Source organism: Falco peregrinus, chromosome 2 (genome assembly GCF_023634155.1).
Source record: "Falco peregrinus isolate bFalPer1 chromosome 2, bFalPer1.pri, whole genome shotgun sequence".
Lineage (NCBI taxonomy): Eukaryota > Metazoa > Chordata > Aves > Falconiformes > Falconidae > Falco > Falco peregrinus.
Genome location: NC_073722.1, coordinates 124478019 through 124500271, shown reverse-complemented (window position 1 = coordinate 124500271; position 22253 = coordinate 124478019). Strand labels below are relative to the sequence as shown.

Below are 22253 nucleotides of genomic sequence, written 5' to 3'. Positions count from 1 at the left end.
TCGGCAGCTGTTTTGCTTAGGATTCCCAGAAACAGTTATGTGCGTCTTGCAACTCTTCTTTTCAGACATTTTTATGGCAACCTCTGTATCACCAGCATTCCCATCACTGACGCCAGGTAACATTCCCCCTGCAACCTAAAAGCATTCAGCCCAGGCCACTCCGCTTTCTTCTATGTGATAAACATCGATTCCTTTCCTGTGCCCTTACTGGTTATTACATTAAATGGGTTATTTTTGTTTGGTTCGTTCCTTAGCACATCAGCTCTGCAACTAGTGGTTTTGCCTTAACTGGGACTGCAGGATCAGCAGAGGGAGCTGATATATTGTTTTCGGCAATTCTAATATAAATGGAAGCATAATTTTATTTACATGAGAAAGACGGAAATAGCGATTCATGTTTCAGTATGACCCAGACCAGCATGCTTTACTCAAGCAAAATGCTATTTGACTTAGCCTAATAAATTAAGGGTGAAAATTGGCTCTGCATCATGACAAATGCACAGCCTAATAGTTAACCTTTAAAGAAATGCAAGGCTTAATTGCAGATAATAGTGACGGGGCTGGCAGTGGAATCCAGGGTTGGATCCAGGACCTGGTGAAAGACAGAGCGAAGCACCACATCTGTTTTCCAGCCCGTGAGCACAGAGGCCGACAGCTGCATAAAACTCACCGCTCACTTCAGCCCCATCAGTGCAAGGTGCTGAGCAAGCTGCTGGGCTTCCAACCCCAACAGCACGTGTTGGTGTCAGCCCAGCACCAAGACCCACGCCCCCAGGCAATGCTGGGCACAGAGGCTGTGTCCATTTGCAGCCCCTTGAACCCCTCCATCCACACGGGGAAGATGATTTGGGGCGGGGGGCAGGAAGCCGGCTGCTCTCATCGCACCAGCGCCCTGCCAGAGCCCGGCGGGAGCTGGGGCTCACGCCTTTGATGTGGGCTGGACGGGATGTGGATGCGTCTGCTCTCGCCAGCCACGCTAGCCGAAGTGCAGAAAGAAAAACCAATGGCAGAAAGACTCTTACAAGTAAGCTGATCCTTAAAAACTTTTCATACGAATAGCAAAAGCAGTACAAAGTGGGTCCCCAACAATGGGTAGTACTTCCACTGGGTAAACACAGGTAGACTGACAGCACGTTACTTTTAAATTTCATTTATTTATTTTTGTGTACATTTTTCTTAATTTGACTGACATACCATTGCTATAAAGATGCCCTGCTCTTTGAATATTTAATCCAAGACCACTAGTTCAAGTGTGGTTATGAAAAGTCACGGCAAACATATGACTGGAAAGAGGTGGTTGGTTTTGACTTCCAGGCAGTTGTTTGAAGCATTTCATAGATGCACACAATATTCAGCAGAACACACGCACACACAGTGCTGAGTTTAACATACACACACCCGCACGCACACACACTCACATCTGGAAAATGGTTACAGTGGTTGAAGTTTCAAAAAGGTGTACTGTCCCCTTCTCTCAGCAGCAGTGATAAACCTTTGGATATCCTGAGAAATAAAATCGAAGCATAGTAAAGAAGATTAACTTATTCCATCAGCAAAGTTTGGGGTTTTTTTCAAGTTAAATATATTCTCCCAAACTATTTTATTTTATTTTTTTTTTAAATTAAGAGGGTGGAGGGTAAGGATCTGGGGCAGTCAGGCTTAAAGAATACCAGTTAAATTGTTCCACCAATATCCTTAATCCAGTACAACACGGATCCTAAAAGCATCTCATTAAAACAACAACATTAAATAAAAGGCTATCTAACATTACGCACATGGTCCTACTGTCAGTCTCCTACTATTTATCATCCTCATAGGATGATGAACGGCTTTGAGATGAACGAAGACAACACAGGTTAAGAGAAGTGTTTCAGACGGAGCGGATGTGAAGCCATAGGGGTGGGCAGCCAGGCGACCACCAAAATACTCTGGAGCACAGGGAGGACCCTGTGAACTTTGCAACATCTGACTGATGAAATTTCGCCTGGTTGCAGAGAGGAACAGGAGCTCGGAGCGACAGGGCAGCACTGCCTCCTGGCACAGGCTCTGCACTGCTACAAACCAGGGGCAAAGCCCGAGGGGACCTTAACCAGCACTGACAAGAACCTGGGTGCCATGTCACAAAGATGACAGCACCTCATTTCTTTTAAATATACCACTAGTATGTGTTCACAAGAGCCTGCCAAGGCAGGGAGAGTCTTTCTCAAAGCCTGCTATCCCTGCACCAATCTACCTTCTCCCAAAGCCACGATCTGGGGTCTTGGCATTAGGATTTGGGCAGTTTTGATTCTGATGAGGACCAAGTTTCCTCCTCAGGGCTAAAAATCAAAAATCGCTCACATTGCATTGTCCTACCTTTTCATCTAATACTACCTCTTCCATTCCTGCTGTTGATGTGAACACCAGTGCTTTCCCTGCTGAGCAGCAGAGCCTGTGCTCCTGTGAGCTCCCCCATGCCATGCGCTCCCTTGCTGCGGAGGGGTTGTGTGAGGTTACGAGCTGCTAAGTAGCAATGAGCACTGCAGAGGAAACAGGCCAGCAAAGACTTAGACAACAAAAACAAACATGAAGCAATTAAAAGAAGGATGGGAGATGTGGTCTGATGTACTTTTGCCAAGAAATAAATATTTTACATCGCCTTTTTTAAAAACACTTGCATTGTGTTTTTTACATCTCCAAAATGGTAGACTTACTCACTCCACCCTCCCATGTACAACACGTGCACATACACACTCACACATACACACACTCTAATGCACATAACGTTTCCAGCTTTGCAGAGCTACTGGATTTACTTTGAGACAAGTTCCTTGTGCATTTTGACAATTTACTTTGAGACAAGTTATTTGCAAGAAGGCAAAGTTCATGCATGGCTTTGACAGCTCCACTTTCTCATAAATGGTTTTTGAAAAGCAGAAAGCAAATGAGGGCCAAAGCTCCATTTAAAGTTCACCTCAGATGCCTGAAAAGCATTTATACCCACATCCTTCTGAGGTCCCTGCTTTATGAACTTCTAATGAATTCCACATTCTGCTACCCAACATTTCTTATACATAGGGGGAAGAAAAAACAAACCAGAAAACCAATGCAAGCTGTTTGAAAACAGATGCACCACAGCATTCTTTATCAGAAAGGCTGGGGAGGCTTTTGAAGCAGGAGAGCAGCAAGGCACCTTTGCAAAGAGAAGAAAGGGAATAAAAAGAAGAAAAACCTCGTGGTTTTGAGCCCCCAGTCCTGCTTGTCTCACACAGTCATGCTTATGGGATTTCACCTCAACATCTCTCGCAGAGCAAGAAGCCATTCATTAGCTGCTCCATCATTTCTGTAAGACTCACATCCTCCAAACCCAGAGCAGACATGTGGCCAGAGGGTGCCTGGGTGGCCCTCAGCCTTGCTTCGAAGCAATCCTGGCAACCCCAGGTCTCACTAGCTTGAGGGCTAAAGGAAAACTCCATGCAAATTTGATACAGAAAAGCCTAGCATGGGACTTGGACAAACCAAGTTCATCACAAACCAGATTTTACTTTTCAGGTGGAAAATTATCATTTTCTCAGAATTCCACTGTGCTTTTGGCTAACGATCTTGTGACATAGAGCATTTTTACCAGTTAAACTGAACCCTGATGCTAGTCAATCCCCTCTTAAAGGAACAATTACAATCCAACTGGTGTTTTTCCTATTAAAAAAAAAGAGAGTGAGTAGGTTTATTCAGAAGTCTCCAAGACATCAAAAAAAATGGAAAAATGCATTTTTTTAAAAAAGATTCCTTATCCTCATCTCTAATTTTAGGGCAAACCAGCTTACTAAAAGAAAATCTAAATTGCTACAAATATAATTTAAAATAATAATTAGCCATCTACTGCCATTTGCCATCCCAGTTGTTAGGAGATAGTACAGTGATTCCATATGGCTCAAGGCAGGGTGGGAGATACCTTCAGCACATCTTGGATAGTACCAGAAATGGATAAATAATAAATAGTAAGAACATGAGAAAGAATAATCAGCCTGCCACATGTAAGGAGAAGCAGAGACTTTCACAGTTCCAAAACAAATTATGATACTGTAAAAAAACCAACAAACTAAAAATAAAGTAAAATAAGGACTTGCATTACAGCAGGCTGGAAAGCCTTCTCTTTTCTAACATGTTCAAAACACAGGTGCTTTGCCTGCACCCTCTTCAATACCAGCAGACTACTAGGAGGTGGTTGCTTTTCCATTGCGCTCATATATTTTTTTTTTTCTAGCTGAAAGTATATAGAAATATCCTTGTTACAAATTTACCACCATCTCATGAAAAAGCAGATTTCACACCTTAAGACAGAAACTTTCAAAAATTTTGATGCTAAACATGGATCTTTGCCAATAAAACTGTAATTCCTGAAACTGAAGATTTCGGACATTTTCAGACCACTATTTTTTTCTACAAGAAATGACAAGTTTTACTCCAACATATTTCCAGTTTCTAAGAAACTACATTTAGCAGCTTCCCCGCAATGTATTGCTATTAAAAAATAAATGCAAAATTTCAGCTACTTTGTATGTTGTGGCTATTTCCAGCAGCTCCACTGTCACAGTGACAGCTGTCACCAAGCACAAGCCGCTTGATTCACAGTTATGAGGGAAACAAAATGGTGGTAGAGCTCTGGAAATTCACTTCATATCTAGATTATATAGGAAATGTTTGGAGCCCAAATCCTGGTTTTGGTGATACTGTATTTTGAACAAGGCTTTTTTTCTGCCTGTAGAGCCCCAACCTGCCAGAAGCTCATCAAATGGCACAGCCCATGCTATTAGATATTTATGCAAGATTCATGACTAGATCTGGGCTAAATGTGGATGGAGAGCTCTGCAGATGCACCTGTACATGTGAAAATTTGATCCTGACTTAATAACTATGATGGAGATGGTAATTTATCTTTAAACACACCTTTTTGGCTCTTAACGAGGCATTTAATCTACATCTCTTCACTCTGGCCACGTAAATCAAAGATACCTGGTCCTTCCTGACTTTTCACGGTATCCATCCTGAAAAAAACCTACAACTAAGTTGAGAAACACCAAAGGCTTTCAGATATTGTTCCAGGACACTCTGAGCTGGCTGAATTTCTTTACTACAGGGAAAAAACAAGACGGGCACACCCTGATACCTCCATCACACAGCCCCTTGAGAAACTGTATCTACCTCCATTTTTGGAGGCCACAGGCATGCTTGCTGCCAGACTGCTCTTTCCAGCCATCAGATGTTGGCCGCCTCTTACTGTAGCATTTATCACCTTCTGGCACAATTTGGTGCATACCCTTGTGTGATGGGTCACAGCGTTTTGGAAGACCATGGTCTGATCTCTTTTATTTTCTCAAAAAAAGAATAATTATCTGGGGCAAAACCAGACTGAATTAGGATAAACCCTGAGCTGGCCTGAGTTATTCCTCGAAGAGAAACCAAACCGAAACTTTCCTGATCGGTTCAGTAATGCTTGGGGTGTGTTCACTCATTATTTAAAAATTACACTGTTCTGAGTTTCCTGGATTTAGCTAGGCCCAAAAGCGAAAGTAACATATCAAAATACCCTGAAATAAACTTCTAGGAAGGGTTTTCAGGTCTGGCTAAAACCACACAGCTTTGGAAGTTGCCGAAAGATGTCTGATCTTTTTTGATTTCCACCTCTATTTCCAGAGTGTTTAAGACGCTTCCAAGCTTTTCCCAGCTTATCCTTGCAGTACCTCGCAGCCGCTGGACTTTTGGCCCAACGCTCAGAGAAAACCAAGAGCCTTTCAAGGAAGGAAATGTGGCCCGTCCTGCAGCTCGGCTGACGGCAAGGCCGAGCCGCCTTGTGGAGAGGCTGCTGCAACTCCAGAGCTGCTCCACTTCCAGAAAGGAGGTTTTAATGCAATGGCAGTGAAGTACAAAAGGAGAAGCTCTCACTTCGGCTGGGTACCCGGCCTTTCCGTTAAGCAGGCACTGGATAACAGACAGGCAGCTCCTTCCTCTCCCAGAGCACTCTGTGGAGAGCTGGCTGGAGGCCCCCTTCCCTTGCCTTCACTCTGACCAACCGCCTAGAAAAAAGGCTGCTAGTAAAATCCTAGACAGTAAAATACAAAACGTAAAGGTGACTGAGACGTAAAGTGTCGATGGAGGCAAAGAGCCTTCTAGCAACCCAGGAGTGCATTAAAGGAGGCCATGTAAAAAACATCATGCAGCCAAAGTTGTTCCCAGTGGAACAGCTCTGCTGGCTGCATAGGCCCCTGAAGAATTCATTTATCCCTGTGGCCTGTAAATTAGGTATTTCTACCATTAGGCTAGTTAGAGACAACCTTAAAATGTTTACCCTCTTCTTTCTCAGCTACAGAGGCCTTTCTCATGCTTTCCCCATCGTTTAAGTCAGACCTCTGGACCTCACTGACGAGCTCAGCAGGGGAAGCAGCAATGCACAAGGCCACGCAGCAGGCCACAAACGTCAGCTTGCAGTTTTTCCCTGTGGGTTTCTTTGGGGCTTTAGATTTTGTTTCTCTTGCTGGAATGGCAATCTGGGCCTTGTGAGCAAGCCCATTACCCACAAACCTGGACCTGAAGGAGTACATGGCAAGAGAAAGGGGAGGCAGGCTGCTCTCACCAGGCCATGTACCCAGTCGAGTCTGTGGCTGTCTTGCCCTCTCTTTCTGCTCCAGCCTTCCCCATCAGCTCCAGACCTTCCTTGGCAGAGTGGATTGATATCAGCTGCCTATCAGAGGACTCATTTTGCCACTAAAGCCACCCTTGAAGTTTACTACATTCTCTTCAGAGTCCTCTCCATTTATACAGCACGTGAACCTTTGTGTCCAGACCACCGGCACCACCAGCTCCTAGCTATGGCTATACGCATCTGCAAACACAAAGAAGCTGAGATTCAACTGAGCTTTTTCTGGCCCTCTTTATTAACAAAATCAACTGCTTTTATGGTGTGGGGTTATGTGAAGGAGCAGTGTCCTCTCAACCTGTAACACAGCTGCCTACTTCACAGAAAGCATCTCTTCCAGCCACGGTCTGGGAGAGCGAATCTCACCGCACTGCAGAGTTCTGGGCTGCCAGAGTGCACATCAAATTTCATATTACCCATCTGCTCCAGTAAAGGCTGAGCTGAAATATTAATTAGGAGATCTGATCCCTTCTCACCAGCAACAATCTGGATTTTATAGCTCAGCCAGAGGCCAGCAAAGCAGACAAAGCTCTGCGATACATCCTTTGCTGCTGGTTAACGGCTTTCAAGGAAACAACCAACTTGGGGGGAGGACACAGACTGTAAAACACGTGGACATCTGGTCTGTTTTGTCCACCCTTCATCTCCCCCATGCTCAACCCCCACCTCCTAATTGCATGTTCAGAACAGAGAGAGATGACTTCTCTAACATAAACAGCTATAATATGGCAATAAAGATTAATGAGTAAAACTTGCCATTTTATGTATAATCCATGGGGATTTACAATCATTAATCTTTATTAGTGTGTAATAACTGTTTAGACATTAAGGAGAGATTCTCAGCTGGACAAAACTGGCCTTATTCCAGCCAAGCCAATGGAACAATGCCAGTTTACACCCTCCATGACCCTAGCTCTAAATGAGACCCAACCCCATCTGCAGGAATCGTATCCCTAACAGTATTTCCCCAACAGCAGGGGCAGATCAGTGAAGGCAACTATTTGTCTTTCTCTGTATCTGAAAAAGAGAGCTGCATGTGTCCAGGAAGCTCAACAATAGACATGTCAATAAACATGAGGAAATTCAATGAAAAAGCAACAGCAACAAAAGGAACCCCAAGGAGCAGGGAAGTGGATGATTTTTGAGGCAAGACTATAAGATCTGGTTTGGCAGGAGCGTAACTAAGAGGGATGTAGCAATCTTTGGCATGTGAAAGAGTGAAAGCACCAAGACAGGCTCCCAGAGTTCCTCTAAGAGGAACAAGATGGAAGAGAGAAAAAAAAAAAAAAAAAAGAGCATCTTGGCTGGCTTTTCTGAGAGAGGAGTTTGGGTTTTGTTTTTAATATAAAAAAGGTCTATTAAACAAGGGAGCTGGTGGGAACCTTGTCTGAACTACATCAGACCAGCCACTAAAGCAATGCTGCATTGACCGAGCAGGATTTCCTCTTCCAAAATGTCTAGGAAAGAAGGGCAATGTGTAGGTACGTACTTAGCTTGCAGCAAGCATGAAGAAATCCCAGCTAAGGCTGTGCATGCCGGTGTCTCTGCTCTCAGCACCAGGCACTGCTCTGCTGCACGGGCCAAGGGTCTGGCAGCCCCTTCCCACCCAGATAAGGTGCAGCTAGCACTGACCCAGCAGGCACATAGCCACCTCCCTCTGCACCTGCTGAAGAACTGAGAGCTCAACTGTATTATCTTTTTTTAGAGCTTCCTCTGTAATGACCCACCAACTGCCACTTCCATCACACAGGGGAGGCCCAGCTGCCTCCAGAAATGGTGTTCCCACTTCTTCAACAAGTCTGAAATGCCTCCTTCCTCACCAGTAAACCTGACAGAAGTCAGGAAAAATGCAGAAATACAGTACATAGATATCTGTGTAAAACTTTGTACACCTGGAAAAACTCCAGAAAAGATGGGCACTTCACCCACTGCAGCAGCACGAACCTGGCATTTAAAAACAATAACCAGCAAATGCCCTTCAACTCCTCTTTCAGGCTTAAAGGACCAGTGGGCTCTTGGGAACCCAGAAAATATCTTTCCTGCCAGTGACCTTCAAGAGCTCTAGTGATGGCAAGATCTCAAGCGTCCAGGAAGTTGCAGGAACATCAAGAGCTGTATGGTGGAGGACAAAAAGAGGATGAACATCACGCCCCAGTGATCCCTCATTGCCTTCGATGGGGGTGGGCTGTGCATCATCTTTCATGCAGTCCGATAACCACTGCCTGTGGCAGAGAAGAGGGGCCCTCCCTGCCTTTCAAATGGCTAACTATGCTGGAATTAATTCATACAGCTGGTCTAGGTCACGTGCTGAGCTCCAAGCAGCTTTTCTCTCCTCTGCTCCCCGGTGTGGTTTTGGTTTGTTTCAGGTTTATGGCATAAAACCTGTTTCTCTTGCAGTTTAAAAATCCCAGTTCAGGACAACCTAACATGCTGCCCACAGTCCTAGGCTGTCTGAAAACAAAAGAGCTTTTAGAAGAACAGCTTTAAGCCTCAACACCTTGGCTGTTCAGGGCGCACAGCTGTTGAGAAAGGCTTAATGTCCCCAAAGCCATGCCTGTCCTAGGCAACCCTGTGCTCATGATTTAACCAAGTGAAGTTCTGAGCACTGATCAAAGGCTTCTCATCTTCACAGAGGTTATAATCAAATGAAAGAGAAAAGAGTCTGATTTTCATCTTGTAGCCCAGCATGTTTTCAGAGCTTTTAAGCACACAGGAGTCCCTGGCTCTCCTCCCTGCGCCAAGGCCACCAGCTTAGGCTTCTCTCTAAGAAAATCCTGGGTCAGGCCAAGCTTTGTGTCCACACATGCCACGAGGGATGCAGAGACAGACAGACAGCTTCTGCACTTCTCTCCTGCCATAACTACCTTCCGCTGTGGATCGGATCACTCAGATCACTGTTTTCATTCACACTGGTCATATGGATTCACACTTACCATGGGCTGACGCAAATGACTTTTAAAGGAACAAAGTCATGGAGAATCAGGCGGGAAGTGATTTGTTGCATGCCCTATTGTAATGTCATTAAAACAAAGGGATTAGACAGCCCAAGCGCTGCAAGAGCAAAAAGCATAAAAGAAAGCACTCAGCATGTAGTGTCGAGGCATGTAGGAATCGTTTTAGAGGGTTACTAGCTGCAGACAACACTGCCATTAATTTTCTATTGGAAAACGCTGGTGACATTAATATCTGCTATTAATACTGAACTTTGACAGTATCTCATAAATTCAACCTGTCAATTACAATGGCACTGAAATAAAGGTGCTCTGAGGTCAAGGAGATGTGGTGTCCAAATGAGACTTATATTCCAGGAGAAAAGCGGCAAAAACAATCTTTAACAAAAGCATCAGATCCATATGTAGGAAAACCAAAGGGTGGTTTTAAATGTCATGTTTTTGAAAGCGAGAATTGATGCTGGAACCAACTCTATAAACTGGCTGGCTGGACTTTTAGCTGCAGCTGAGGACAATCAATCAAAACAGCTCTGCGACTCTGAAAAAGTGAGAGAGAGAAAACACACACACACACACACACACACACACACACACACTGGAAAATGAGAGGGCAGATTATGAGCCATGCGAGGCCTCTTAAAATTACACTGCGAAGTAAAACATCTTTGTGTTTCATCCATAACAAAATGTAACCTGAAAGGTTCCCCTCAACACAAAGTGGAATACGGAGCTTATTGTTACTGAGGGCCAGGCAGGCTCGTGAAACATGGCTGAGGAAGGGGAACCTCTTCCCCAAAGTCTGCATGACCTGTGAGCTCTTTGCAGCAAGGAAATCCCTGCACTCCGAATCCTGCAAGCCATCCTCAAGCCACCCTGCTCTGAAGCCGAGGGGAACAAGGAGCGATAAATCCCCATGAGCAATGCTCCCCTATCTCCTTCGCACTGCCCCCAGAGCAGAGCTGCACTATTTTAGGGTTCGCAGCTACCTCTGTGGGCACTACCATCCATGGCCATGGCGGTGACAGTGGCAGCCCAAGCACTGACGGTGTCTACATGCACCTCTTCAAAGCGACTGGCATGTCCCTAGCACAAGAAGTACCACCGTTCGGCAACCCCTGCTCTAAATACTGCCCTCCCCACCAGCCCTTCCAAGGGATCGTTTCCCCAGCCCTTCCAAGGGATCATTTCCCAAACACTCAGACTATTCCAGAAGCCCAGCCTGCACCAACAGAGACTGGAGGCACTAAACAGGAGAGAAAGGGCTGGAATTCCAGGCTGAGTTACATCCTGCACAACTTAAATATTGCAGAGCAAGGCATGCTTCTAGTTGGGATTTGACTCGGGAGAGTCTGTGCCAAAGCAATGGATGGGGAATGGAAGCATGTGGAGGGCAGGAGGCAGGCGTGCATGCTCTGGCACAGCTGCACGCACAGGCACTCTCCTCCACAGGGCTGGGGGAAAGAGCCACGGGCAAAGGCAAAGGACCTCATAGCCAAGTGAGGCAGCTATGCAGGTTTGGCTCAGTCAAACCAGCGTTAATCTGGAGCCAGTGGCCTTGCTTCAGACTCAGCAACACCTTGCAGTGCTCGTTTCCCCCCTTCTCTAGACAGTAACCGTGTTACCTAAAAGCAGCGTGATCTGCTGTCTTCCCCTCCCACCCCGACAGTCGCCACACGCCTGCCCTTGGCTAGCAGCTTTTCTCTGACGACCCGGCCAACAGCAATGAGCTCCGGGTAGGGGTGGGCTGTGGCTTCCCTGCATGGTTTTCCAGGCTGCAGCTCTCGTGGGGACACCTGCAGCCCACGCTGGATCCCAGTGCTCCTGGCTGCCTTCAGCATCCTGACCAGAGCTGGACACAGCCCAAACCGCATGCCAGCATAGGCTCCAGGGGAGCTCGCTAGCACTCCCAAAGTCTGTGGGCAAGCACATTGCTGCCGATGCAGTGCCGAGAGCCCTGGAAACTTGTGCTGAGATTTACCATTTTTCACAGATGTCATGCTATGCAAACTGTTATCCTTTCCCATCTGGAGAAGGAGAGAGAAACTCCTTTTCAGGCCCAAAGCAGCTCATCCCCAGCCCAAGTGAGCCCCAGGCGCTGCCATGCTGCTGGGCTTGTGGACAGGTGGGGACTGACTACTGCAGCCTCCTCCTGGTCTTTGTGCAACTTATCTGCCAATCTGTTTTGCTCTGGGGCTTTCATCCCAGACACTATGGCAGCAATGTCTTCCCACTCCAGACCTCATAACCTTCCCAATATAACAGAGTAAGTCAGGGGGACATAGGGCAGAGGCTTTCCCCAGGCAGGAGGCTGGCAGTGCACCACAGTCGGCAGGCTGGCCAGGACGCATCAGCCCGACTTGGAGTGCAGTGTCTGGAGAAGAGGCGACCTCGCAGGATGCTGGGGCCTCCCTCCCTTACAGTGATGCTGCCTCACATGCTGCGAGAGCAGCTCGAGTAGCTGAGCTGAGATCCTTGTTTATAAATTCTTTTTATGATGCACATTAAATATTTTCCACAACACAGACACTTCTTCTCTTCTTTCTCTTTTCCTTTAACACCTTTTCCCCAGCAAAGCCCTACAACTATTGCTTGCTGTGGCCTCATTTAGCATCATCATCGTCACCACACATTCATCCTCATATAAAACAGAAATCTATTCCATCAAGCACTTAACATAAATATTAAAATAATGGAAGGGACAAAATAAAAATCTACATACAACTTCATGACTACCATAGCACCTATTACCATGACAAAGCAAATTCTGGTTCAGGGGGAAGGGAAGGGGATGAGGAGAAAGTTAGGAAGAGGGACTTCGACTGTCATTAAATATGTAAATCACTCTTTTAAATTTTTTTTGTTTTGTTTTTGTTTTAAGGGTACCAACCTTATTAAAATTCATTTCACTAACCAGCTCGTTCTATGTCACTATGGATACCAAAAAACCCTTTTAAAAACTTCAGCGAGGTGGGGGTTTCTCAGAATAAAAACAAAACAAAACAAAACACGGCGGCTTTCTGTTGGTGCTTTCATGACAAGTCCTGCCACGCGCCCCTCCCCTGCACCCACCAGTCCACAGAAGGGCAATTCATTTACAAGTCCAGTTCTCAGTCTCCCAGGATGAGTTTGACAAAAGAGGCGACGTCTGTCTCTTTGGATTCGTGCAGGGTGAAGAAAGGATGTTGCTGGGAAAGAAAAGAGAGAAAAAATAGAAATGTTTATTATTCATGACGTTGAGGACCAAACCAAAACCCTTTTCAGACAACCTTCTAGACAGTGCAAAAGATTTTGTCACTAGCATCATAATACTGGGCTTCCCATGTTTTGCAGCTGACGTAAGTTGGGCAGCCCCCAGGGGCCACATCATGAAGGCTGCAGATTTCCTCTAGAGAGGAAGGCTCGGATTCCCTCTAGATCCTGCCCTGGCTAGGCAGGCTGAGCTGGGCTGCTTTCAAAGCAAGGCAAAGTAATAAAAAACACTGCCTCCATCTCTAGCAAATCGTGCCCTTCGGCACACACTGCCTTGCAGCCCTGCAGTGCCCTGGGAGGAGATGTACTTCTCCTGAGACGGTGGTTACCCACCGCACCACATGCCAGCTCCAACAGGAGCAAGGAAAACCTTGCAGGAAGGCTGACTGCAGTGGGTTTTTCCCTCAGCTTCCTGCTTTATCTGTGTATTTACCCTCTGGTGACTTTTGAGTCTCTTTCTTCCCTGCAATTGCTCATACTCGCAGCAGGAGATGGCTACTTTACCCCTAACTACCGCAAAGAGGAAAGCCATCCCGGCTGGAAAGCCATCCACAGTTATATGTTTAACTACTTAATCGTGACCAACACGGGAAGACATCCTGCCAGAAAATCTTGCCTACATTTAGCACAAATGGAAAAATAAGTGTAAGGAGAAAGAAAAAACACAAAAGCCCCCTGACAGAAAGAGCAAAGCCCCTCTCTGCTAGTACTAGTGACTGAGTTTGCTACCAGGGGCTGCAATACATCAGCTGAGATCAGTCAACTTCCACCTGAAATCACTGAAACACTCTTAGACACCCACTGTCCTGGCGGTTAATTGCATTTATTTGCATGGAGGGTGTCAGAGAGAACCAAAAGGCAACTGAGGCCCCGTGGAGCTCACAGGTGACCATCACTTTGTGCAAAATGCTGTAGTGCTTCCCATATGCAGGGTGCAGAATCTTGGTTTGATTCCTGACCCTCTCATTTCAAGCCAGATTTTTAAAGACAGTTTGGGGTTTCCAGGGTTTTTTAAACCTGCTCATCACTTCCATCCCTGGGCATTGGCTATTTCAATGATCATTTACAGCAGTGGCAAAGTGGAGGGAGAAGAAGAGCAAAGAAAAGAGATTTTCCAAGGTGGACTTGAGTGGAAGATTATCCAGTGAATAAAAAGAGGCAGCTTTGGGCAGCCGGGAAGCGACCCAAAGACACACCAGCAAGGAAGAGGAAGCCCAATTATGTGGGAAACAGAGCTGAAATGGTTGAGGCAAGGATCCAGACATAATTTAAGGTCTCCCTGGGTCAGACAGTCATGGGAATCAAAGTGTCCTGAATAACTCCCAGAGAGATGGCCCAAATGGCCTGCCGTGTTATTATCCCTGTGTGATGCCACTGCTTTCACATCCCAGCTAAGTCACACCCAAAGCAGAGCTACTGCAGCCTGGAAGCACCCACAAGCGTGACATGGGTGGTAGCTGTGGCCTCCAGCCCCATCTCTCAATAAGCCCAACCCTTTGTAACAACTGAGTCTGGTTACAGCACAAAACACCCCATGCCAGGTGGGATGTGCCCCACGCAATGCGCAGACCACCAGTCCTGCAGTAGTTTCATGCTCCACTTCACCTGGGGAAGTGGGTTTTAAAATGAAATTAAGCATCCGTATCAGTTTTCCTGATGCTCAAGATAGCACAGAGTCATATTTTCCATGAGAAACCTCAATTCCACAGGAAAGCAAGGGAGCAGTCTTGGTCTAAATGACAAGTCCAATCCAGTACCGCAACTTAATGCTGTAAGAGAGAGAGGAGGGAGAAAAAAAACCCAACGAAACAGCAACCCTCAACCACAGGACCTCACAACATTCATGTCAGCCATAAAATACCACAGCATTGAGATACTCTGAAGAGGTGATCCAAGAACCTAATTCAATAGAAATGCACTCGCTTGCCAATGGGTATAAATGCTGCAACAGACGGAGCTGCTCCGGTGAACCTTTTTGATAAAAGGCCATTTGGCAAACTTCAGAAATTTGCTTAAAATATATATGTATTTATTCAATAATAAAAAAAAAAAAACAACAAAAAAACGAAGGGGTGGAAGGGGGGAAGCCATAAACCTTGGGCCTCCCTTTGTTTGAAACCAGTATTTGGGCAAACTGTGTGTAAATCAGATCTATATATAGTCTAATTGCATTACAGGGCCCAGCAAGAAACGCCACAGGAATTATTCATTGCTTATAACTCATGTTCAAAAGGTACATGGATTTCCAGCATGTCTTGCAGCTAGAGAGCACCTTAAACCCTGGCATCTTCACGACACAGAGGTCCCAACACCTCTGAGCAGACAGCATGACCCCCTGGATGGTATAACGCATGTCCTGCAAGCTATGGGGCAGGAGACAGCAATGCCCAAGGAAATTCTGTAGCAGTTTCCACCCTTAACCCAGAAGATCTTGTCAGTGGCACTGGACGGGGTGGGCATGTAGGGACAGGCGAGCATTTGGGTCAGGATCTTCAGAAATAACAAAGTTAAGCATTTTCCTGCCTTTAGTAAGCTGTGAATCAGGTGAGAGTAAAAAAGGGACTAGGTGCTTATGGGAGAGAAACACTGACTTCCTAAGGTCTCTTGCTTTTTGCCGGCTACTAGGAGCACCAGGATCAATACCAGAAAGTCAGGGTCAAGAGAACCCGTGAGGCTGTGGAGCCCTAGCAGAAAAATCTCACCACAGACCCTGTTCTTGCCAGCTCCAGCCCAGAGCTCTGGCTGAGTATACACCAGTGAATGCACTGCTGGGAGCTCATCAGCAAAGTGCATCTGATCTCAAAGCCCTGCACTGCATTGCATTTCCCCTGTCATAAGCCTTTATCAGCATATTTTTCCTTAGTTACTCCTCTGTCCTAGACATGCTCACAGCAAACAGTCTCTAAGCAGCAGATGAAATTCAATAACCGGAATTATTAGTCACAGACTCGTCTCTGTCCCTAACATCCAGGAATTACTCTGTCCAAAAAGTCTCCTCTCCAAGGCACCACAGCAGTAAAGCCCAGCAGGCCACTCAGCTCCTGCAGCCTACGTCGAGCATCCATGGTGCATGAATTTGACTTAGGTGTTTGAAGCCATCACACAAACCCAAGAGGAGGATTTCATCCTTGCCAACTGATTCTTCACAGCCTCATTTTTGTCCCTTAGCAAATTTGTTAACTGCTTTTACATACTTTTCTCCCTTGATCTGACTGGAATAGCACCTGAACAAAATTTCAAAGAGCATTTCTGATTTGCACTCACCCTCGCAAGACCCTGAAGTGCCATGGTTCTCACATCTCTTATGAAAAAAGAGATGCTAAGAATCCCAAATCACCAACCACTATTGGAAACCCCATCTTCAGCATCTCATTCTAATTCATCTCAGCTCTGAGCCAATACACTGCTTAATGCAGGCACACTCACCATAAGCTCTGGGTATGTTGGCCGTTCTTTGGAATTCTTCTTCAAGCTTTAATGAGGAAAAAAAAAAAAAAAAAAAAAAGTTACATTCTGTATGCAATTTAGAGCAAGGCCATAAAATTATACCATGAAAAAAGCAAGGTTTCATGTCCCTGTAGAATAAGTTCAACTACTCATCCACACGTTAAGCAAACAGCTTAGGCCTTGAGGACACCTACAGCCAACACAGCCTGCACACAGGCCCTGTTCAGTATACAGTGGTGGGTACACACAAGTGCAGTGAGCTCAAGGTCAAACGAGATCTGGACACACCATATATACCAGTCCAGACACTGCCTGCTGCTGGGGGGACAGGTACAATTGGTTTTTTGGGCACTTATCCAGTAGGCCAGCAAGCAACTAAGGAATGGATATAGCCTCCAACCTCTGATTGGGAGCAGTGACCAAGTGGCTCCAAAGCACATGTACAACTATTTGTTTATCATCATGCTGTTATCAGCGGGGACGGTTACATGGGACATCCTTTTTTTCTCCTCTCCTACAACAGATGGCTCTGGAGGGTTGTAGTTGGAAGTTATTTTGGTTTCCCTCCAGCAGAAAATAGCTTTTAAAAGACAGGACGTAATCTCTACTCACTTCCTGACAGTGTATTTAGGGGAAAGACACTTGGAGCAACTTGAAAAGATCTTCACACACGTACACGTCGGTGGCGGGGAAAAGGTGTCACACTGAGCAAAACAAAAGTGAGAACCTCAGTGATGATAAGTCGCTCCTCTGCTGGGATTTGCCAGAGTCCAGAGGAAGCGGAGGACACACACTGAATAGATATTTCCTGCTTGCTGTGTGTAGAGGGCTCATGTTTAGTGTCATGTTGTGAATGAACAGAGGAACCTAGTAACGATACGTGCCAATATTGCCGAACTGAAGGTACGGGATGTGTCACATCCTCTGAACTCAAAAGCAGGCCAAGCCGAGGTGCTAAGGTAAATTTGAAGGATAGGTGTGTCCAGAAGCAGTATCTGGGTACAATCCTCTTAATTTAGACCCTCTACAAAAACCTTGGTCCCAGGTTACTAATACCAGGAATCTGGTGACAAGTTACGGAAATCAATGCACATCTTCAGGAATTAAGAGCCATACTTGGATCTGATCCTGATTCAGACATCCCAGGAACTCCCTGCAAGGGCTACAGGTAATCAGACTTGTGCTGCCCCAGGCAGCCGACGGTATGAGTCACTCTGCGACCTCTTGAATCTGACATAGTTCTAAGCCAGGCCAATCCTGATACACTGCACTGATGTGACCTGCTTTGGTGTCAGAATAAATTCTCAGACTCCAACAACACTAAACTAGTGTAATCTGCAGCCAAAGTGCACTTTTCCTGAGTCCGTGCCACTCCACCGGCTTTGAGGGATCTTCAGTGATCCTGGAGGATAGGATTTGCAAAGAGAGGAACTGCCACATGCTCTCACAAGCATGAGCTTTCAAGACATGAGTGCTGCTCAGCACGGTCATTCTTCTCACTGCAACTATCACAAACGGCTGTGGATATCTTACTTATCAGCCCACAGCTATAGCTGCACGACATGGTGCTTGCAAAAATAAAATATTCAGTGGGGAACAACAGCCTGCCTGGCACAAACAGGCAACTTTGCAATAACAAGTAGTGAGCCAGCAGCATGGGAGAAAGGCAGCTGGTCCAAAATCTCAGCGTGGGCCTTGCAAAAACAGTGGGCATTTTGTAAGAGGGTTTTTCCAAGCCAGCTCCCACCTCTGATAGACACAGAGCCGTGTGGGCACAGGCAGGTATTCCCCAGTGCGGGTTGGTAGAGGCATGCAGCTGAACCGTGGGGACCTCAAAAACATGTACAAACAAGACTCTGAGGAATCCGAATACTAGTACTTAAAGTCCCCGGGCAGGAGCAGCTGATAATCCCCTTCCTGGGTCACAGCAGAGCCGGCCGGGCTCCAGGCCCTGACGCTGGCAGCTCGGGAACAGTCTCACATTTCTGTATTTGTCGATCTGCTGTCCTTTCTTGGCTACCACGCAAACCCACCATCCACCTGCCAACTTGGCAAGCCACGGATGGCACTGCAGCCCGTGGAAAATAAAAATGCCTCCCAGGCGGTTTCCAGGGAAGCTGGAGGGAGAAGCAGTCAGGAGCCGCAGGGCTGCTGCCAGCTCTCTTTGAACCATACCATGAGGGCAGCTGTGAGTCTCCTCGGGTGCTGGGAGAGCCTGTGCTTTTATGCAGCTCTCACAACCTCCAGACAGCGTGCATCTGCTCCAACCCTTTTCCTACACCGCAGCCAAACTCTCCCGCTGTTTCCAGCTCCGAGTCCCACGGAAAGCAGCACAGCAGCTGGAGGGCCCCGGTAGTGGGACAGCTGCCGATAGGGGCCACCATGAGGCAAACTCAGCACCGGCCCTGCCCTCAGGCAGTGTCCCTGGGAGCAGGAGGCAGGAGGACGCAGCCCTGTTCCCTGCGCCACGCCAGCCCCAGGGATGTGAGGGGCCCGGCAGAGCTGCCCGCCCATGGCCTGCTCGTGCTGCTGGCTCCGCCATGGACCCCCTGTGCTCTCAATGTGGGGGCAATCGGGCTGAGAATGTCTCCTAAATCCCGTCCTGCCTGCCCCTCCAGAGCAATGAAGCCTGTTCCACGCCACCTCAGGCAGGGAAGACCCCGCAGCCACCATCGCTGCTGCTCTGCCAAAGGGTGCGTGTTGCCTGCACAGCACCAGGCCCCAGCCCAGCTCTCATGGCTCAGTGAGGGCATGAAGGCCCATCCCTCCCCTGGGGGATATTTTGTTCAAAAATGCGGGTGGTACCCCAGAGACACATCTGTGGGGACAGGGACACCAGAGGCCGCGGGCACCTGCCTGCCTCGGCCTGCCCACACCATGGCGGAGGCGAGGGGGGGGGGGGGGGGGGGGCAGTGAGGCCGAGAGGGCATTTTACCATTGCGAGGTAAAATCGACGAACTCTGCTGAGAACTTCTCCGCTGGGAGCTGTGGCGATGGCTCCTCCACCACTTGTTTGAGCTGTTGGAAGGGCGTCCCCCAGGAGTCGTAGGGAAAGCGCAGGATGGCCAGCTCGATCTGCGGAGACAGGGCCCACGGCTCAGGCACTGCGGACGGACCCCCCCACATTGTGGGTGCCTGTGGGCCCACCCAGGGGGTAGGTTTTTAGACCCCACAGAAATACGTGGCATTTCCTCACCCCACCTGGCCACAACATCTTGCTTAACCTCCCCCAGCAACAGGGAGAGGCCTGAGGAGACCCAGCAGCCTCCACAGTCCAGACTCCACTACCCTCGCGTTAGATGTGGCTGGAGAAAGAAGTTACCCGCGCTGCAAAGGCTAACTGCGCTATAAAATGACTCTGCAAGCAGATGGATTCCCCCTAAACACTGTGTGGGCGACACTACTCGTCTCTCCTCTTCTGAGGGGGGCTTTGCTAATCGCTAAGTACTGAGAGTATTTTTTTGTGCTCGAAATCCAACCTGCTCCAAGGCGACAGACGTGCGGCACCGGACGCCTTCGCCTTAGCCCATGCTGCCATCTCCCGGCAGCCACGGCTGCCGCAGCGGGGCCTGCCCCACCGCAGGGGCACCAGCACCTCCGAAGACGGCAAGGAGTTGGCAAAGCAGCTCCATCCTCTTCCCCTCAACCCCACGGAGCGCTCCCTGGTTACCCTCAGAGCTGTGTTCCCACTCCCACCCCGCCATCTTTCCAGGGCCACCAGTGTCAGGGGGACTTTGGGGAGGAAAATGAATCCACGAGCAACACTCAACCCTGCTGGCATCCCTGTGAGCCCAGAGGTGGTCACCCTACCATCGTGATCCCCAGGCTCCAGATATCAGATTTGACGCTGTACCCCTTCTGGTTCAGCTCCGGGTTAATTCTTTCAGGCTGTGAACAGAGACAAAGGTGGGTGAGGAACAGGGGCAGCCCCAGTGCAGTGCCCGCGCCAGGGCTCACCAACCTCAGATGGGTCTTTCAAGGGTGGCAGGCCAGGACCACTTAGCCCATGCCACCAGCTTGCTCTCTTGGTCTCTTGGGGCCAGATGTGGTCCCATATCCTTGCCAGTAAGGACGGGCAGTGGAATGGGTCACCAGAAGCAGACAGTACCTGCCCCAGGGATTGAGGTGGTGGAGCTGACCTGGCACATCTGGCACACAGCGGGTGGCAAGCCCCAGTTCTGCAGAACCATTTTCACCCTGTGCAAGTGCTCCACACAGGGTGAATTCTGAACAGCACCTCTCAGGAGGAGTCTGAGGGACCCAATCCCTGGGGACTTTTTCCTCCCAGATGAAAAGTACTGTTGTCCCCACAGGGCAAATGGCAAAAATGCAACATGGAGTAATTACAGAGCCTTCTCCAAGGTCACAGGGAGGTGATAACACAGCAGGAAGCTGTGCCCAGGAGATCTGATCTGACCCATGAGATCTGTTTCCCCTCTCTGCCCCTTTACAAGTAACTTCAGGGATACATCTTCCAAAACAAGTCCCCAGGACACATGCCGGAGGCTGATCCTTCCCCCTTTAAGATGACCCGATGCCCAGGCTCATGTTCCTCTGGCTGTCCCGCAGCAGCTTTCACGCGCAGCTTCTCCACGGCTCAACTTACAGCCATGTAGGGTTTGCATCCTGCATCCATGGTTTTAGCAACCGAGTCAACGAGGTAACCACTAATTCCAAAATCGCACATTTTCACCTGCCCCTGCGTATTGATCAACACGTTAGAGGGCTTTACATCTGCAAGAAGGAACACATACCACAGTCACTGTCAGGCATGGGTGGCTGTGCCAATCCAAAAAAAGCCAAAGTGCTTCCTATCAGCAGAGGGCACCAAAGGTGTCCCTGCAAACCCCTGCGCTTTGTGCAAGCCAGAAACCCTGGCTTCGGCTATTGCAAGTTCAGGTGACAGCCTCATGGGCCTGTCATGTGTCCTGCAAGTGGCCCTTCACTTGCAGACTCCTCTCTGATTTGGGGGTGCGAGAGGGAACCCTGCACGTAACCGTTGCATCTCACTGCGCAAGGGATGGCCACGGACATCAGAGTGCTCACAGGGGAACAGCTTGGCAGGGCTGGGGGCACCTCCAGAAGCTGTCTGCAAACAGCTGGAGCTCTGGCAAGTCCCCAGATGGATCTGGTCTCATGCCAGCAAAAGGAAAAACCCACGGGGAAAGGATGAAGGGAGTGCAGGAAAGGGTGAAGAGGAGCAGGGGTTGCAGGGGAAGGAGGGAGCAGTAAACTAAGACAAGGCTCAGGATTTCAGAAATGGCCTCTGATTTTAAGGATACCAAGCCTGAAGGCAATGTGAGCAGCAGCAGGCATGTGGGTGCTCCACACCTTATGGAAATCAGGCCAGTGTCTCATCTATTTATTACTGCCAGATTTATCTGCTTCCCATCACTGCCTTATAATCCTCGGTGCATTCACACTTGCATCACGCTCATGAAGGCAGTTATAATCAACATCAGAAAGGGAAATTAAGGCACATAAAGAAGCTAATAAGTGATATCCACAAGAGCGTGGAGGTGCTTTTCTGCACAGCAGGCAATCGCTCCCCAAGAGGCTAATCCCAGATGTAATCTCAGCACCGGGCAGGTAGCGCAGGCCACCCTGTTTTCTCTTGTCCCAGCAGTGATTCTCAAAAGGGAGCAATCCCTTCCCTGTTGCCACCCAGAAATAAGAGTTCTCCTCTGCAAGAAGGTCCTCTGTCTGCATGTGATAAACTACTAAACAGAAGAGCTGAAATAACATCCAAAGGAGGCCAGAAGCTGCTTCAGTCCCGCCCATTAGAATTGGGTGGTTTACATTTCATTAACATTTGCTCTCTAATCAGCATTTTGCAATCAAAAGCTTCAGGTATCTGAGATCCTCACCCATCTGTTACTATGCTGAAATAAGACAATTTTCAGTGTGAATCAAACAAGTAAACAGAAATCCAG

The 22253-nt window shown here is 47.9% G+C and overlaps 1 protein-coding gene across 2 annotated transcripts in view; it reads right to left on the bottom strand.

The window, feature by feature from the left end:
• Positions 1-1134: 1134 nt before the first annotated feature.
• MAP2K6 (mitogen-activated protein kinase kinase 6) overlaps positions 1135-22253 on the bottom strand; it is a 55323-nt gene continuing 34204 nt past the window's right edge. The window contains exons 8-13 of one of the 2 annotated variants that reach the window (XM_055796344.1): positions 20927-21054; positions 20131-20208; positions 19256-19395; positions 16300-16345; positions 12694-12809; positions 1135-1503 (exon numbers count right to left, since the gene is read on the bottom strand). In XM_055796344.1, coding sequence (XP_055652319.1) covers positions 12732-12809; positions 16300-16345; positions 19256-19395; positions 20131-20208; positions 20927-21054 — 470 coding nt within the window. In that variant the 3' untranslated portion in view covers positions 1135-1503; positions 12694-12731. Of the gene's footprint in view, positions 12810-16299; positions 16346-19255; positions 19396-20130; positions 20209-20926; positions 21055-22253 lie in introns of both variants that reach the window. The other variant, XM_055796343.1, reaches the window with a different exon arrangement.